Source organism: Physeter macrocephalus, chromosome 21 (genome assembly GCF_002837175.3).
Source record: "Physeter macrocephalus isolate SW-GA chromosome 21, ASM283717v5, whole genome shotgun sequence".
Classification (NCBI taxonomy): domain Eukaryota; kingdom Metazoa; phylum Chordata; class Mammalia; order Artiodactyla; family Physeteridae; genus Physeter; species Physeter macrocephalus.
The window spans coordinates 19,676,468-19,696,930 of record NC_041234.1 but is presented as its reverse complement, the minus strand read 5'-3'; the positions used below and the strand labels follow the sequence as shown (position 1 = coordinate 19,696,930).

At 41.5% G+C, this 20,463-nt stretch overlaps 3 protein-coding genes across 3 annotated transcripts in view; 2 read left to right on the top strand and 1 right to left on the bottom strand.

The window, feature by feature from the left end:
- Positions 1-20,047, bottom strand: part of LOC102993390 (G2/mitotic-specific cyclin-B3-like) — a gene marked incomplete at its 3' end in the record, with an annotated part of 62,782 nt that extends 42,735 nt beyond the window's left edge. The window contains exon 1 of the mRNA XM_024116646.1: positions 19,994-20,047. The remainder of the gene's footprint in view (positions 1-19,993) is intronic.
- LOC112062382 (A-kinase anchor protein 4-like) lies at positions 3,066-5,077 on the top strand. The gene is given in 2 exon segments (XM_024116647.1): positions 3,066-3,276; positions 3,279-5,077. Coding segments are annotated over 2 exon segments (2,010 nt in total).
- Positions 6,506-9,946, top strand: LOC112062383 (A-kinase anchor protein 4-like). Its single transcript, XM_024116649.1, is given in 4 exon segments — positions 6,506-6,716; positions 6,719-7,915; positions 8,563-9,272; positions 9,791-9,946. Coding segments are annotated over 4 exon segments (2,274 nt in total).
- Positions 20,048-20,463: the final 416 nt, after the last annotated feature.

The window sequence follows — 20,463 nt, the reverse complement described above, 5'->3', positions numbered from 1 at the left end:
GGAAGGTTTCGACTATAATCTCTTCAAATATTTTCTCAGGTCCTTTATCTCTCTCTTCTCCTTCTGGGACCCCTATAATGCGAATGTTGATGCGTTTAATGTTGCCCCAGAGGTCTCTTAGGCTGTCTTCATTTCTTTTCATTCTTTTTTCTTTATTCTGTTCCTCAGCAGTGAATTCCACCATTCTGTCTTCCAGGTCACTTATCCATTCTTTTGCTTCAGTTATTCTGCTATTGATTCCTTCTAGTGTATTTTTCATTTCACTTATTGTATTGTTCATCTCTGTTTGTTTGCTCTTTAATTCTTCTAGGTTTGTAAGACATTTGTTGCATCTTCTCGGTCTTTGCCTCCATTCTTTTTCCGAGGTCCTGGATATCATCTTCACTATCATTATTCTGAATTCTTTTTCTGGAATGTTTCCTATCTGCACTTCATTTAGTTGTTTTTCTGGGGTTTCATCTTGTTCCTTCATTTGGGACATAGCCCTCTGCCTTTTCATCTTGTCTCTCTTTCTGTGAATGTGGTTTTTGTTCCACTGGCTGCAGGATTGTAGTTCTTCTTGCTTCTGCTGTCTGCCCTCCAGTGGATGAGGCTATCTAAGAGGCTTGTGCAAGTTTCCTGATGGGAGGGACTGGTGGTGGGTAGAGCAGGCTGTTGCTCTGGTGGGCAGAGCTCAGTAAAACTCTAATCTGCTTGAATGCTGATGGGTGGGGCTGGGTTGCCTCCCTGTTGGTTGTTTGGCCTGAGGTGACCAAACACTGGAGCCTACCCGGGCTCTTTGATGGGGCTAATGGCGGATTCTGGGAGGGCTCACGCCAAGGAGTACTTCCCAGAACTTTTGCTGCCAGTGTCCTTGTCCTCACAGTGAGACAGAGCCACCCCCTGCCTCTGCAGGAGACCCTCCAACACTAGCAGGTAGGTCTGGTTCAGTCTCCCATGGTGTCACTGCTCCTTCCCCTGGTTCCCGATGCGCACACTACTTTGTGTGTGCCCTCCAAGAGTGGAGCCTCTGTTTCCCCCAGTCCTGTCAAATTCCTGCAATCAAATCTCACTAGCCTTCAAAGTTTGATTCTCTAGGAATTCCTCCTCCCGTTATGGACCCACAGGTTCGGAAGGCTGACGTAGGGCTCAGAACCTTCACTCCAGTGGGTGGACTTCTGTGGTATGTGTTCTCCAGTTTGTGAGTCACCCACCCAGCAGCTATGGGGATGGATTTTATTGTGATTGTGCCCCTCCTACCATCTCATTGTGGCTTCTCCTTTGTCTTTGGATGTGGGGTATCATTTTTGGTGAGTTCCAGTGTCTTCCTGTCGATGACTGTTCAGCAGTTAGTTGTGATTCTGGTGTTCTCGCAAGAGAGATTGAGAGCATGTCCTTCTACTCTGCCATCTGGAACCAATCTCTGGAGTTTGTTTTTAAAAGAGGAGCCCATATTTACTACACACAATGCAGGTCTCCTTGATTGTAACTGAAGCCCATTTGCAAAAAGTGGACCTTATTATGACCTCACGTTTCCAGGAATTCATGGTGATGAAGCAATGAATGGAGCAAAGAGGGCAATGGTGCTTAGTGCTGAGTAGATGTGTACACAATATGTATACACATATCCAAACATGGGCATACACAGTCACTAGTATAGAAATACACATATACGTTTACACAAAGTGACACACACACAGATATATACATGTATGTACATTAACAAAAAATAATTTATAAAATAATTTATAATAATTTGTAGCCAGGCCACACACATGCTTGGCTACATGTGACACTGACAAACACACACAAGCACTGAAATAACAAACTTATGTATAGTGATCTAGTCATAACAATGACTTACACACATATGCAAAGATATACAGTTATACAGAGTCAGACACACTAATGTGCCCACATGTGATACACATAAACAATAAACATTTATATATACATCCAAGCACACTATGCATAAACACACACTCACATTGATACACACAAGCCTTGATCAAAACAGACCATGCAGACTCAGGTACAGGCATACTCACTTATAAATATACCTCATGTTGATACACACACATACAAACTTAAACAAAGTGACACATTAACTAACTCACATGTTTGTGTACACTGATATACTTATTGACACAAATGCAGTGACATCCCCACTCATGTACTCACAGACACACTCAAATGCCAGTGTGTATGCAACACTGACATACATCAATCATTGACATAGTATATAAATATAACATAAACTGACACCTAATATATCGATATACACAGTCATTATACAATCACCTATTTATACATATTCATTTTAAACATACATATTTATTAATATATTATACATTAATTATATATTAATATATTGATGAGTATGTATGCTAATACCTGAATGTATGCTTCAACATATATAAATACATTTATAGCTGCGTGATACATGCTATTGGATTTATATCATAAACACATATGCAGCTCTCTCGACACTTGCTTATTTTCATATTCAGAGACACACTGATATACACACTCATATTTTTACATTCACATACATGTACAAAATATACATACAAACATGCACATGCTGGCCTATACAGCTGACATATACAATGGGTATGATGTCAGCACATTATGACACATGCTTACATACGGTGACATCACACATTGTGCACTGACATACACATATGCACACACATACACACAGGCACATTTTCACACACTAACAGTACAGACTGACACATGTTCACACTCATGAATTGATATATTGATGTGCATATACACACACGACAGAGACACTGACATATTTTTGACATGCATTGAAATAAGCACACATACTCAGATGAAATTGACAAACATATTGATAACACTTGTGTATAGTTAAGTGTACAAATGTATCTACTCTGAGCTTTTGTTGCTGCCACTTGTGCTTAAACGTGTATTAATGGATATAATTGTGTGTTATGCACCCATGCAAATACTAAAAGCCAAATCCCTAATCTGTGCAACTTAGAAGATATATCTTCTAAATACAATAGGGGAAAGAAGTAGGCTACCCAAAGCCTTATGGATAGGTCTTCTTTTTTTAGATGGAGAGGTCAGTGTGCCTTTTCAAACAAGCTCCTTCTAATCTTACAAGTGTCCTCAATCGTCTACTCAGTGATCTTCAGAAGTACGTCTTGTGTTTGCAACATGCACTTAGCCCCTCATCCTCTAGCTGTAGACATAAAGTAGGAGATACAGAGGGCAAATATCACAAACTGCCCTCTGGAAACTGCTACAGAGTCTATGCCGATCAACTGAAATGGATTACGTGGCCAAAGGACCTCAAAGCCAACATCTGGAAATGACAGCGGCCAAAGAAACCAACAATAACCAGAGTCCTTCCACCCCACCAGCCAAATCTCCTAGCAATCAGAGGGCAGTTATCTCCCCTGATGGAGAATGTTCTACGGATGACCCTTCCTTCTACGTCAACCGACTATCTCCTCTGGTGATCCAGATGGCCCATAAGAAAATCAAGGAGAAGTTGGAAGGTGGAAGCAAATGTCTTCATCATTCAATCTATCCACCCAGTGGGGACAAAGGGAAAAACAGCCCTCATAGTGCTGTGAGCAAGATCACTTCTGAAATGGCCCATGATGCTGTGGAAGTGACCTCTGCAGAAAGGCAGGGCACTGGGGAGGAGTGTAGGGAAGGTGGCCAAAAAACCTTTCTGTATAGTGAATTATCCAACAAGAGCAAAAGTGGAGACAAACAGATGTGCCAAAGAGACAACAAAGAATTTTCAGATTCGATCAGCAAAATGTTCATGGCTTATGCAAATCAAGTGGCATCTGACATGATGGTCTCTGTTAAGCAGAACTTGGAAGTTCATAGCTCTGGGAAGCCAATTCAAGCTTGTGTGGGCCCGAGGGTGCTGTTAAAACACATCGAAGAAACTGTGTCCTATTTGATTGACTCCTGCGTGAAGTACCTACATAATATCACCAGGGGCCTGATGGCCAACTTTGTCTCAACTGTCAAGAGGAATCTGTTCAACCATGGGAAACAGAACACTGCTGGTATCATGGAGGCCATGCTGAAGCGTCTTGTCTGTGCTCTTCTTGGGGAAAAAAAGGAAACTAAGTCTCAGAGTTCATCATATGCATCCTTGAAGGCTGGGTGCCATGATCCCAAATGCAAGAACCAAAGTCTCGAATTCTCAGCTATGAAGGCCGAGATGAAGGGAAAGGGCAAAGGCAAAATGAAACCAGAGGAGTGCAAGTCATTGACCAGTGCTGAGGAAGTCAGTGAACATACCCTCAAGGAGAGCCTGACAATGTGGAACCAAAATCAAGGCAAGATGGCTGGCAAAGCATGCGCCAATAAGGAGGAAAAGAGAGAGAAGATCAGCCTTTCCATGGAGTCACTGTCAAAGGACTTGATTGCCTCTGCCCTTAGGCTGATCCAATACTATCTGACCCAGCAGGCCAAGGGCAAAGATGCATTTAAAGACTGTCCTGGTTCTATCACTGGCTATATGACTCAGAGTGCCCAATACAAAAAGTGCAGAGGTAGCCAAAGTGCCAAGGCACTTTCAATGAAACATCTAGAATCTCGTGGAGCACCTGGATCATCCACCTCTCTAAAGGAGAATCAACACCTGGACTCCCAGAGGCTGGATACGTCAAACATCGTTCTGTCACTGATTCAAAAACTGCTTAGTGAGAGCTCCTTCAACTGTGGAGATCTATGTGAAGGTGAGAACCAACGTTCTGAGCCCAGGACAGACAAAGGAGCCTCCATGTCCAAGAGGCCTGACAAAGGGGAAGAACAATGCCAGGACAATCAAGAGCTTGACTTTATCAGTGGGATGAAGCAAGTGAACCGACAATTTATAGATCAACTGGTAGAATCTGTGATGAAGCTGTGCCTTATCATGGCTAAGTATAGCAACAATGGGGCAGCCCTTGCTGAGTTGGAAGAACAAGCAGCCTTGGCCAACAACCCCAACTACCAGGCCGGTGGCCCCAGATGCAGTCATGATGCTGTGATGTCACAGAACTATCAAGACTCTCCTGGACCCGAAGTCACTGTCTATAGCATACACAGTCACTAGTATAGAAATACACATATACGTTTACACAAAGTGACACACACACAGATATATACATGTATGTACATTAACAAAAAATAATTTATAAAATAATTTATAATAATTTGTAGCCAGGCCACACACATGCTTGGCTACATGTGACACTGACAAACACACACAAGCACTGAAATAACAAACTTATGTATAGTGATCTAGTCATAACAATGACTTACACACATATGCAAAGATATACAGTTATACAGAGTCAGACACACTAATGTGCCCACATGTGATACACATAAACAATAAACATTTATATATACATCCAAGCACACTATGCATAAACACACACTCACATTGATACACACAAGCCTTGATCAAAACAGACCATGCAGACTCAGGTACAGGCATACTCACTTATAAATATACCTCATGTTGATACACACACATACAAACTTAAACAAAGTGACACATTAACTAACTCACATGTTTGTGTACACTGATATACATATTGACACAAATGCAGTGACATCCCCACTCATGTACTCACAGACACACTCAAATGCCAGTGTGTATGCAACACTGACATACATCAATCATTGACATAGTATATAAATATAACATAAACTGATACCTAATATATCGATATACACAGTCATTATACAATCACCTATTTATACATATTCATTTTAAACATACATATTTATTAATATATTGTACATTAATTATATATTGATGAGTATGTATGCTAATACCTGAATGTATGCTTCAACATATATAAATACATTTATAGCTGCGTGATACATGCTATTGGATTTATGTCATAAACACATATGCAGCTCTCTCAACTCGACACTTGCTTATTTTCATATTCAGAGACACACTGATGTACACACTCATATTTTTACATTCACATACATGTACAAAATATACATACAAACATGCACATGCTGGCCTATACAGCTGACATATACAATGGGTATGATGTCAGCACATTATGACACATGCTTACATACGGTGACATCACACATTGTGCACTGACATACACATATGCACACACATACACACAGGCACATTTTCACACACTAACAGTACAGACTGACACATGTTCACACTCATGAATTGATATATTGATGTGCATATACACACACGACAGAGACACTGACATATTTTTGACATGCATTGAAATAAGCACACATGCTCAGATGAAATTGACAAACATATTGATAACACTTGTGTATAGTTAAGTGTACAAATGTATCTACTCTGAGCTTTTGTTGCTGCCACTTGTGCTTAAACGTGTATTAATGGATATAATTGTGTGTTATGCACCCATGCAAATACTAAAAGCCAAATCCCTAATCTGTGCAACTTAGAAGATATATCTTCTAAATACAATAGGGGAAAGAAGTAGCCTACCCAAAGCCTTATGGATAGGCCTTCTTTTTTTAGATGGAGAGGTCAGTGTGCCTTTTCAAACAAGCTCCTTCTAATCTTACAAGTGTCCTCAATCGTCTACTCAGTGATCTTCAGAAGTACGTCTTGTGTTTGCAACATGCACTTAGCCCCTCATCCTCTAGCTGTAGACATAAAGTAGGAGATACAGAGGGCAAATATCACAAACTGCCCTCTGGAAACTGCTACAGAGTCTATGCCGATCAACTGAAATGGATTACGTGGCCAAAGGACCTCAAGGCCAACATCTGGAAATGACAGCGGCCAAAGAAACCAACAATAACCAGAGTCCTTCCACCCCACCAGCCAAATCTCCCAGCAATCAGAGGGCAGTTATCTCCCCTGATGGAGAATGTTCTACGGATGACCCTTCCTTCTACGTCAACCGACTATCTCCTCTGGTGATCCAGATGGCGCATAAGAAAATCAAGGAGAAGTTGGAAGGTGGAAGCAAATGTCTTCATCATTCAATCTATCCACCCAGTGGGGACAAAGGGAAAAACAGCCCTCGTAGTGCTGTGAGCAAGATCACTTCTGAAATGGCCCGTGATGCTGTGGAAGTGACCTCTACAAAAAGGCAGGGCACTGGGGAGGAGTGTAGGGAAGGTGGCCAAAAAACCTTTCTGTATAGTGAATTATCCAACAAGAGCAAAAGTGGAGACAAACAGATGTGCCAAAGAGACAACAAAGAATTTTCAGATTCGATCAGCAAAATGTTCATGGCTTATGCAAATCAAGTGGCATCTGACATGATGGTCTCTGTTAAGCAGAACTTGGAAGTTCATAGCTCTGGGAAGCCAATTCAAGCTTGTGTGGGCCCGAGGGTGCTGTTAAAACACATCGAAGAAACTGTGTCCTATTTGATTGACTCCTGCGTGAAGTACCTACATAATATCACCAGGGGCCTGATGGCCAACTTTGTCTCAACTGTCAAGAGGAATCTGTTCAACCATGGGAAACAGAACACTGCTGGTATCATGGAGGCCATGCTGAAGCGTCTTGTCTGTGCTCTTCTTGGGGAAAAAAAGGAAACTAAGTCTCAGAGTTCATCATATGCATCCTTGAAGGCTGGGTGCCATGATCCCAAATGCAAGAACCAAAGTCTCGAATTCTCAGCTATGAAGGCCGAGATGAAGGGAAAGGGCAAAGGCAAAATGAAACCAGAGGAGTGCAAGTCATTGACCAGTGCTGAGGAAGTCAGTGAACATACCCTCAAGGAGAGCCTGACAATGTGGAACCAAAATCAAGGCAAGATGGCTGGCAAAGCATGCGCCAATAAGGAGGAAAAGAGAGAGAAGATCAGCCTTTCCATGGAGTCACTGTCAAAGGACTTGATTGCCTCTGCCCTTAGGCTGATCCAATACTATCTGACCCAGCAGGCCAAGGGCAAAGATGCATTTAAAGACTGTCCTGGTTCTATCACTGGCTATATGACTCAGAGTGCCCAATACAAAAAGTGCAGAGGTAGCCAAAGTGCCAAGGCACTTTCAATGAAACATCTAGAATCTCGTGGAGCACCTGGATCATCCACCTCTCTAAAGGAGAATCAACACCTGGACTCCCAGAGGCTGGATACGTCAAACATCGTTCTGTCACTGATTCAAAAACTGCTTAGTGAGAGCTCCTTCAACTGTGGAGATCTATGTGAAGGTGAGAACCAACGTTCTGAGCCCAGGACAGACAAAGGAGCCTCCATGTCCAAGAGGCCTGACAAAGGGGAAGAACAATGCCAGGACAATCAAGAGCTTGACTTTATCAGTGGGATGAAGCAAGTGAACCGACAATTTATAGATCAACTGGTAGAATCTGTGATGAAGCTGTGCCTTATCATGGCTAAGTATAGCAACAATGGGGCAGCCCTTGCTGAGTTGGAAGAACAAGCAGCCTTGGCCAACAACCCCAACTACCAGGCCGGTGGCCCCAGATGCAGTCATGATGCTGTGATGTCACAGAACTATCAAGACTCTCCTGGACCCGAAGTCACTGTCTATATGCCCTTAGGCTGATCCAATACTATCTGACCCAGCAGGCCAAGGGCAAAGATGCATTTAAAGACTGTCCTGGTTCTACCACTGGCTATATGACTCAGAGTGCCCAATACAAAAAGTGCAGAGGTAGCCAAAGTGCCAAGGCACTTTCAATGAAACATCTAGAATCTCGTGGAGCACCTGGATCATCCACCTCTCTAAAGGAGAATCAACACCTGGACTCCCAGAGGCTGGATATGTCAAACATCGTTCTGTCACTGATTCAAAAACTGCTTAGTGAGAGCTCCTTCAACTGTGGAGATCTATGTGAAGGTGAGAACCAACATTCTGAGCCCAGGACAGACAAAGGAGCCTCCATGTCCAAGAGGCCTGACAAAGGGGAAGAGCAATGCCAGGACAATCAAGAGCCTGACTTTATCAGTGGGATGAAGCAAGTGAACCGACAATTTATAGATCAACTGGTAGAATCTGTGATGAAGCTGTGCCTTATCATGGCTAAGTATAGCAACAATGGGGCAGCCCTTGCTGAGTTGGAAGAACAAGCAGCCTTGGCCAACAACCCCAACTACCAGGCCGGTGGCCCCAGATGCAGTCATGATGCTGTGATGTCACAGAACTATCAAGACTCTCCTGGACCCGAAGTCACTGTCTATAATCAGCGCTCAACAAGTAGCTTGCAAAAGCAGCTCCAGGATGTCCTGCAGTGGATTGCAGCCTCACAATTTAACATACCCATGCTCTACTTCATAGGAGATGATGCTGGACAACTGAAGAAGGTAAGCAATGCAACAAGGAACAAGAGGAAAGAGGGCTGGAATGGGTAGGGGCAGGGAGGCGGTATTGTACTTAGAGCCCAAGAAGCAGTCCATTTTTTTGAGTCTGTTCTTTATCATGTGACTCATGAATTACTCTCACCTCATAAAGACACAAAAGTGATGAACCATTAGTTATGTGGGGCTCTGGACACCTTAAGGCCTGCGTACTTCCAAGAGGAGGAGAGTGAGATTAGCTCATTTTATCAGTGATCCTTAGGAGTATTAGTGAACACAATTGATTCCAGAGTTTGTTTTTTGAAGCTCAAAAAGAAAAGACCTTTGGCATTTTAATCTATGCCATTAGAGGAGGGTCCAGAAAAAAGGAAAGCCATGTCAGCAGCCTCCAGTCCTGGACCTGTGGCAGCCTTTAATCCTAGAATCATAGGCAGGAAGGTGGGTGGGGTGTAGCTGACTTTCTCCGTCTGGGCCCTGGCTCCAAAAGCATCACGTGACTCAAGCTATCTCTGCTCTCTCCACAGCTTCCTGAAGTGTTAGCTAAAGCAGCAGAGAAGGGGTACAGTGTAGGAGATCTTCTTCAAGAGACCATGAAGTTCTTCAAGGAACGACTACTGGATGAAGCCACGGGAAACGTGCCTAGAAAACAACAGCTAGACTGGCTGCTCACTAACCTGTGAGCCAACAATTCCTTCTCCTCTCCGTTTACTCCCCACCCCCAGCAGCATTCTGTCCCAGCTGGAGCACTCTCTACCATCAGGCCAGTGAACTGCACACTGCACGACTGTATTTTCTAATACATCTGAGCAGTTGGACTGTGCAAATACAGGGTGTCCAACAAACTGGGCAAGAACGTGAAAAAAAAAAAACTTCTTTGAATTGTGTCATTGTTTTCTTGGTCAGATATATCCGAGGCAAGGGAGGGGAATGCGTCCAATTTCAAGAACTGGTGATACAGTGTTGGACTTGTGTCCAGATCTCACCCTGGGTTATTTTCTAAGCACCCAAAACACAGGGATATAACCCATGTCCAAGTTCCTAAGTCATCCAGTTTATCCAAATCTCAGTTCACAAGCTATTTAGAGTTTTGCCACCTGTGGTCTCCCTGTTTCTCCCAGAATTGCACAGTTAACTTGATAATCCCCCTTCTAATCCCAAGGATGCAGCTTTCTTGATCACTTTTAAGAGTCTGTAGATGGGCTAGCTTAGATGAAAAACAAACCGAAGAAAGTATATTACCCACGGACACACATACACTCCCAGTGTTCACTGCACATGGCTAAACACTATCCAGAACTACAATGGGATCTGATCCTCCCCCACACATAATAAAGCTTCCTTATAAGTCATTTCCTTCAACTGATGAGATTTCCTTGTTTTCCAGCAGTCTGAGAGAAAAATTTGCAGAGAACAAAGCTACAGAATGGTAAATTCTTCACAGCCACCTTATGTGAATCCCAATGTCTCCTTTGAGACTAGCACTAAATTCCTAGATTTGTTCTATGCTTCTCAGAAGTCTATCACAATGCTATAATTCATTACAAATCAGATCAAGACAGTGGTTTCAGCCCTGTGGTCCTCTGTTAGCTAGTTTGCTGTGGCATACCTTTGAGGTGCTTGTGGCTTAGTAGAACAAGCACAGGATGTGGCTTCCTTCTCAACTCAGAAGTTAAAGCTTTGGCCTCTTACTAGTTGCATGGCCTTAGAGTCACCTAGGTAGACTCTGAGCCTTTTCCTTTATCTGTAAAATGTAGACAAAAATTACCCTCCCTGTTTAGAGGTTAAACTAGAGGAATAGATGTAATGATGCTTTGCAAGGAGAATCTTGTTACAAATTAGATATGGGATTGAAGTTGTACCTCTCAAAGCCCATCCTAACACAGTTGCAAGTGCCCTTGATATACTTCCAAACTGAAAGCAAGATTCTCTGAGTGTGGGACCCAGAAAGACACATTTTGGGGGAGGTAAGAAGCATAGAGACAAACTTTGACAACTTCTCCACAATGCCTGGACCAGTCAGATAGAAGTAAAGGTAGGCTCCTTCAAAGCCAGGATTTTAAAACTCCCCAGCCCTGATAAAGCGAATCAAACCTCTTCTACTCGCACCCCGACCCCATGAAAAGCTTTGGAGTTACGCTACTACAGAACCTTCTCTTTGTCCTTGAAGAAAATCCTTAATAAACAAATCCCGGGACCAGGTCTGCATTTCTGATGACTCAGTCCTCCCTGAGCACAGCTGGGTCCCATAGTAGTTTACTTCCTTGATTAACTCAGCTCTTGACTTACTCCTGATCTTTATTATGAGGCGGCCTTGGGGATTCTTTGGAACGTGGAAATAGAGCAAAGGAAGTTACATGTTCTGTTAAATGAGGGCCATTGGGGCAAAATGGTCTCTAAGGGCCCTTCCAGCTCTGACATTTGAAGATTCTAAGAGTTTCTCTTCCATAATTTCTCAGGGAAACTTGCGTGGATGAGGTAAGATCAGGGTGAGGAAACTTGATTTTTGCCAGAGCTAACTGACAGACTCCAGCAGAGAAAGGAATGCTTTGGGCCAGACAGGGTCCTGACAAGGGTCTGGAGGAGCTCACCAGTCCTTGGGGTTTATTCCTGGAGGGTGAGACCCTGACCTTTCACCCCTCTAAATGGGGAAGTGATCCCAGGCATCCTATTAGCAATGTGGCCACGCTCACTGCCAGCAGCCAGAAATGGACAAGGGCTTCTGCTGAGCTGAAAGCCCCACATACAGTAGGAAAGGGATGACAGGAGCAGAAGGAGAAGGAAAACAGGATTATCTCCTGGCAGGCAGTGTCACTGGTTTGATATCACTGACAATTTTAGTCCTTCTGAACATCAGGCCTCCATTTCACAAGAAAGTTGTGAGCAGAACTCATCTGGGAGGTTACCACAGGGCCAGGCCTAGGCTGAGGTGAGGCAAGAGAGACATTTTCCTCAGGGGCAAAATTTAAGGGGGCAGAAGAAAAAACTTGGTAATCAAAATCAATACTTTTTTCTTTTAACTGAAGTATAGTTGATGTACAGTGTTGTGTTAATTTTTGCTGTACAGCAAAGTGACTCTGTTATACATATATCCTTTTTCATATTCTTTTCCATTACGGTTTATCACAGGATAATGAATATAGTTCCCTGTGCTATACAGTAGGACCTTGTTGTTTATTCATCCTATATCTATAATAGTTTGCATCTGCTAATCCCAAACTCCCAAAATCAATAGCTTTAATGTACCATTTAAGAAATCAAAATTAATGCAGAGTATCCAAATGTCAAATATTGTAATACAGAGGATTAGTAATAGTGCCAGGCCAAAACATAACGGAGCATGAGGTAAAAGGAAAAATTGGTAAGACATTTTATGGGAGGACCACTTTATGGAAGATTGCCAAGGCAGTACTTAGAGAATGTATAGCCCTGAAAGCCTTCATCAGTACACAAAAGCAACAACGAATTAAATCCCTGCCTAGAGAACTTCGGGAGGGAACAAATAACAAATCAAACAAGTTTAGGAAAGGGGAAATAAAATTTGGAGCAAGGTAACAAAAGACAGAGAAAGCGAAGTTTCACTTAAACCTTAAAAAACAATCAGGGGTGAGGAGAGGGGTATTGCAGTGTTCTCTCTCTTGCTTAACTTAAGAGTATATCTTTCCAAAGAAAGCTCAGGTTAATTCTGGTTAAAAACAGGAACCACACATGATTGCCCCGGTTAAAATTCTACTTTACAATAGTTCTAATAATGGAAGAAGAAAAGTAAAAAGTAGAAATATAGGAGTAATAAAAATAAAAATGCCACCTTTGCAAATGATATATTTGTACGTCCATGAAAATCAAATCCCCAAATATGAGAGGTAGTGAATGAGCTTTGCAGAGGTATAGGATAGAATTTACTTGTGAGCTGTAAGAATTTGCCATCAACTATAAAACAATTGCAGCTGCTTTCTCCTCACTGACTCAGAGACATGTAAAAAGTCCAGCAGTTCCACTGCACTAAGGTCTCTGTGGTGTCAGAACATGAAAAAAATCTGGAAGAATTGACCGAATTTCTGCATCCTAGAGCCACCCAGCCAGAAAGAGGAGAGTCTAATTACCATAGTGACAATAATATTAAACACCTAGGTATTAAGGAAGGCAAGAAATGACATTTACAGAGAACTTACTGAGTGCCAGACACTACCAGGTGCTTTAGTTCTTTTAAAAACCTTATGAGATGGTTTGTTATTAGCTGCTTTTTACAGCTGTGAAATTAGAGGGTCAGGTTTAAAGGCCTTTTTTAAAAGTTATACATCAGTAAGTGGGAGAGCTGGGATTCAAATCCAGGTTTGCCTCATGCCAAACACTATGCTTTTCCCATTCTATCACACTGTCTTCCCATTAATTCAGAATCCATGCTTATTAAACAACTATAATACATGAGTGAGAAAAAGAAAAACAGGTAAATAGAAAAATAGACCATGCTCCTAACTAGTAAAACTAAGTAAAACAAAACACTTTCTAATTCAACATATAGGTTTCATATAAAGCCAATTTAAGTCTTTATGGGGTAGTCTCAAAGTATCTCCCCCAAGACAGTTATTACTTACCAAGGGGAAAGAGTAACTTTACAATGGATGAGCCCACCAGTAACACCTTAATTATGTGATCAAGGTTAACACCATCAGTAAAGACACATTGGTATCATGTACCTCCTGATATAATGTCAACAGAAGGGCATTCTTGCCCAAAACCCATAATCCCAGTCTAACCATGAGAAACTACCAGATAAACCTAAATTGAGGGACATTCTACAAAATAGCTGACCAGAATTGATTCCAAAGGGTCATGAAGGGAACATTTTAGAGTTGTGGAAATGTTAACTATGTATCTTGATAGGGGATATGTATACATTTAACATAGGGGTACACATTTCTCAAGACTGATCAAACTGTACACTTAAAATTAGTTAACATTATTCTATCTAAATTAGATCAATAAAGTTTATTTTTAAATATATTTCAACTTAATACCTGTAGGAAAAAAAAATCCCCTTCCACTGTTCACAAGTTTCTTTGCTCCTCTGCCTCTTTCCAGAAAGTCTCCAATTCAGCAAGTCTTTCTGACTTCAGGCTCTCAGCCACCTTTAACTTGCAGCCCTCCCTCCTGCCCCTTCCACTTGTTTGCGGTGGCCCAGAGCAGGACCTTGGGAGCTCCCCCTTTATGAGAACTTCCCTCCCAGATCCCAGCTACGTATCCAAGGGGAAAAGGTTTTCAGCTCACCCCACTTCTTGTCATAAAAGTCTCCTTCTCAGAAAAAACTTCCTTCATCACCCTATCTGCCACAGTTACTCTTTATTACATGACCCTTCTTTATTTTCATCACACTAACTGATACATCCTCTTTATCATAATTTACTTGTCTATTGACCATCTCTTTCCTCTAGAATGGTAACTCCAGGAGCACAGGGACCTGCCTGTCTTGCTCACTACTGTATCCTCAGTGCCCAGCACTGTGCCTGGTACATGGTAGCCATTCAATAAATATTTATTGAATGAATAACTATCCACCTATTTCAGTGTTCCCTGACGGGGACAAATAACATTAAATCGGGAATCAGAAATCTGTCTTTAACCATGGCCACTTAATATCACTTCATCATTTGATATAGTAGCCAAGTATGTTTCCTCACCTCAAAAATCAGGATGCTAATCAATATCTTTCAATATCTACCTCTCTGGAGGTGTTGTGCAAAGAGGCAACAAGCAAGGTGAAAATGTTTTAAAACAGACCTAAATGTGCTCATTAAAGCTTCAATGGAAATAATAATAATACATCTCTAACATTTACTGAACTTTTACTATATGCCAGACATTCATCTAAGTGCTTTCCATTATTTTGTCCTTTAATCCTCCCAACAACTCTATGAGGTAGGTACTCTTATTGTCCCACTTTGCAGATGAGGCAACTGAGGCCCAGAGAAGCTGAGAAGCTTCTTGTCATAAAAGTCTCCTTCTCAGAAAAAACTTCCTTCATCACCCTATCTGCCACAGTTACTCTTTATTACATGACCCTTCTTTATTTTCATCACACTAACTGATACATCCTCTTTATCATAATTTACTTGTCTATTGACCATCTCTTTCCTCTAGAATGGTAACTCCAGGAGCACAGGGACCTGCCTGTCTTGCTCACTACTGTATCCTCAGTGCCCAGCACTGTGCCTGGTACATGGTAGCCATTCAATAAATATTTATTGAATGAATAACTATCCACCTATTTCAGTGTTCCCTGACGGGGACAAATAACATTAAATCGGGAATCAGAAATCTGTCTTTAACCATGGCCACTTAATATCACTTCATCATTTGATATAGTAGCCAAGTATGTTTCCTCACCTCAAAAATCAGGATGCTAATCAATATCTTTCAATATCTACCTCTCTGGAGGTGTTGTGCAAAGAGGCAACAAGCAAGGTGAAAATGTTTTAAAACAGACCTAAATGTGCTCATTAAAGCTTCAATGGAAATAATAATAATACATCTCTAACATTTACTGAACTTTTACTATATGCCAGACATTCATCTAAGTGCTTTCCATTATTTTGTCCTTTAATCCTCCCAACAACTCTATGAGGTAGGTACTCTTATTGTCCCACTTTGCAGATGAGGCAACTGAGGCCCAGAGAAGCTGAGAAACTTGCACAGTTAGAAGTGGTAGAGTTGGTATTCAAACCCAGATAATCCTGGCTCCAAAGCTCCCACTCTGTACTGCTTCATAGAATACCAGGGCCTTGTCCATAAAGTCACTTGTCAGGATAAGTCCTGGTGTAGTGCAGAATGGAGTAGACACATCTAGGAGGTGACAGGAACCTCTGGAGTGGGATGGATGGTTGGCTGGGAGGAATCCAGGCTGGTGGAAAAGCAGAGATTTCCAAAGGGTACTGCAGGCATAAGCCAGGGCCCAGAAGAAGGCCAAAAGCTACCCTCAAAGCAGCAGTCATCTCAACAAACAAGAAGACACAACTCCCGGGACTCACGGAACAGGGAGTATCCCCAAGTTCAAGTAGAGGTGATGCTCAAAATGCATCCTCAGAGGACAAACTGGTAATTCACATTTGCTCACAGTCCCCAGGGCCACGACTGATGGAGGGTGGGTCCTGGGGTTTAGCGGGGGAGGGGAACCAGAGTGAAAAAAAACCTCCAGACAAGCTGGCAGGCATGTGCCCTGGGGGGAATAAGGGTGGTCCCTGATGGTGTCCATTCAGTGTTCCCCAGAGCCAGGCTGCACGAGGCAGAGGGGAAGGAGGCATTATGGAACACTTGGGGTGCTTAGGGCCTTTGTCAAAGAGTATGAAAGTTATTTCAATATTTTAACAGCCAGTGGGGTTGTACTGGTGCCTAAAGTCTGAATGCCAGCCCTAGGTTGGAAATTCTTTACTTTCTCCTATCTTTCTCAAGCCTCAGGGCCTGGCTAAAAACTGAATTTGAGGTGTCATCTGAGGTGAATCCAGCTGAGGAAAGGGTGGAAGGGAGGGACCCCACAAGTTGCTCCTTCTGGCTCACACAGCTCCATCCTCACTTTGATCACGCTGTATTATAACGTCCTGTTTATAATGTCTGTTTACATGTTTACATGTATTATAACGTCCTGTTTACATGTCTGCCTTTCCTCTAGACTGGAAGTAGCATGTAATAAATGGATGCGACATATATATGGAATCTAAAGAAAAAAATGGTTCTAATGAACCTAGGGGCAGGACAGGAATAAAGACGCAGATGTAGAGAATGGACTTAAAGACACGGGGAGGGAGAAGTGTAAGCTGGGACAAAGTGAGAGAGTGGCATGGACATATATGCACTACCAAATGTAAAATCAGTAGCTAGTGGGAAGCAGCCGCATGGCACAGGGAGATCAGCTCGGTGCTTTGTGACCACCTAGAGGGGTGGGATAGGGAGGGTGGGAGGGAGGGAGACGCAAGAGGGAAGAGATATGGGAACATATGTAAATGTATAACTGATTCACTTTGCTGTAAAGCAGAAACTAACACACCATTGTAAAACAGTTATACTCCAATAAAGATGTTAAAAAAAAAGTAACATACATAAATTTGATCAAGGCACCTCATAAAATTAAAAGAACTATCGAAAAATTGATAAGAACAGATATAGATTACTATCAATGTCAGCTGAATTTACTGAACTTTTTTAGGTTACCCTTGGAGACACATGAAATGAAATCATATCTATCTTTATGTTAAAACATATTTAGAAAAATTAAACAGCTTGTTGGTTATTAGTAAGTTGCACTACTTACTTACCAATTCTTCTCCAACAGAATCATCTTGAATTATGGCTACCCAAATTATAGGCTCTGGGCTATTACTGTATAGAAGTGCATGTTCAATCTTTGACATTCCAAAGAAAACAGAACCAAAGCTTATGTATTCCAACTTTTTATCATTACTCATGTTTAACAATTCAATAATCTGCTCAACAACATGAGCTTTGATATTCAAGAATATGTCTGGACGATCTTGCAAACTCACTCTACAAGATAATGAATTATACATACATATTTTAATTAGAATTCTATATATTTTCTTTTTCTCCTAAATGTTTATATAAACAGAAATTTTATAAAATCACATAATAATTAAAATTCAAAGGCCTAAGAGCAGTTCCTTTCACATATGTGCCAGAGACTGTCATGTCCTTCTGTCTGTCTAAATCTGCAAAGTAGAATAGCATATGTGCAACCTAATTCATTGTCTCCAGGAAACAACAAAGATGGAAAACAACTGCATGAATTGACCCCAAAAATCACTTAACTGATACTTCCATATCACCAATGATTTACATGGTCACCTCTAGTTCTAGAATTCTGAGATTCTTTTCTAACTCATCCCATTCCAAGTCCAACAGACAACTTCATCCCCATCCTAATAACCCAATTCCCTACAAAGTAAAGTATCTCAGCAAAACTCCACTTCTTTGTTGAAATGAATATCCTCCCTCATAAAACTTCACTTTCCAGACTAATTTGAATTCACTGTTGAAACTTCCCTCCATCCCGCATTTATCCCCCTCTGGCATAAATGCAATCCTTTTGAATCTCACCCTGTCAGATACCACAGATCACTGATCAATTCACAGCCATCACCAAAGTCCTTAACTTTGTATCTCTGTGTATCTCTGTCACACTGGGCACGGTTGATACCATCTCTTTCCACATCTCCCCTCCCTTAGCTTTCTTGACACCATACTTTAATGGCTTTCCTTCTAACTTATTTAGACTCTGCCTTCTCATTCTTCTAAGACTTGGATATTTTGTAAATTCCATGAATAATGCTGTTTCTCTTCTTTTTTTATACTCTACCCTCCTTCTCAAAGTTATTTTCAACATTTCATGCTTCATCTACAACTTATGAACTGACGACTCTCAAACCAATATACCTAGACCAAATTTTTTTCTGGGACTCAAGATAAGTAAATCTAATCGGCTCCATGGGATTCTGCAAAGCAAATCAATTCCAGCATTCCAAAACAGAACTCAAGATCTTCTCCCACAGACCTGAACCTCCTCTTACCTTCCCTTTCTATAACCAGTCACTAAATGTACTCAAATCTACCTCCATAACATATCTCCAATCTGCACACTTCTCTCCCTCCATACTCCCAATTTGTACCTTAACTGAGGCCTTCATTACTTCTCTTCTGCTTTACTATTAGAGTTTCTAGTCAGGCTATCCACTCCACATCTGTACTCCTCGATTTTGTACACTGCTATCAACATGACCTTTCTAAAATGCAAACTAATCAAGACACTCCCATCTTAAAACCTTCCTGAGATTCCACAGCCTTTACAATAGAACCTAAGCTCCTATGGGGCTCACAACTGTTTCTCAAACATTTTTTAAATTGTGACCTTCAGTTAGAAATGCATTTTACATTACAATGCAGGACAAACACACACACACACACACACACACACACACACACACACACACACACACAAACACACACGAAACAAATTTTACAAAACGCCACTTGCCCTTACCATGTGAGATGCATTCTGATGTTTTCTATTTCATTGTTATAATACTGGTGGTGACCCATTATAGTGATTGCACATTCTGCTAATGAACTGAGACATATAGCATTAAAAAATGCTGTCCTATGAGGTCCTTAACTGGACCCTGCACCATTCTGTTTTTCTGGTCTCATCTCTCATCACTCCTCACCTCCATCTCTTTGCCTCAGATCTCTTGATGTGTAACACTGTCTATTAACCTGTAGGAATTCAAGTCTTCTACTTGCACTGCCTGAAATCACTCCTTTAACCCACTCTCATCACCAATACCCACCTCCCCCGCACACACACAAACATACATACACACACACACTCAGCCCAAATCACACCACTGCTCTTTGCCTGGCTAATTTCTACTCAACAACAGGTGTTTGGTTCAACTATCACCTCCTTAGTGGAGCTCTTTCTTGATCCACTCCCTCACCCCAACAAAATCCAAACTAGGAGCTCCTGTTAGGTGTACCCATATGCCATTCTTTGGTTCTTCCCATTTTTCAGTCCCTAGTGCTTGGCAAATAGTAGATACTCAATAAATGAATGCTGACTGAAAGAAGAAGCTAACATACATTCAAAGACAACAGGCATATATGAAAAGTGTAACAGGAAAGTATTAAGCACTACACTAGAATTAAGAACCATAGTATATACTCACTTTGCCACTTCATTTACAATTATGGGCCAGTCTGCAAAGAAATCCACTTTAATAACCACTGATGACTTGGGCTGCACAATACCACTGGTTGGAAAAATGACAATGGGTAACTGGCCCTGGTGTTCTGTTTTAAACATACCTAAGGAGAACAAGAGCAGATGGTTTACATTTGGATCCTTATAATGTTAACGTTCACACTCTTAGTAGAGGACAGAGACACGTTACAGAGTATATGGCCTACTGTGGACCAAGAATCACAGCTTTGATTGTAAGTCCTGTCTCTAGGGTCATCCAATAAATATGAGCATCATGTTAGGACTCAACCCTCATCAATAGCTAAAATTTACTGTCTGATTACGGTGTTCAGACACTTATGCTAAGAGCTGTGCATACGTTATTCTATTTAGTCCTCATAATGAAATCTATGATACAGGCTCAATCATTACCTCTATTTTATAAATAAGGAAACA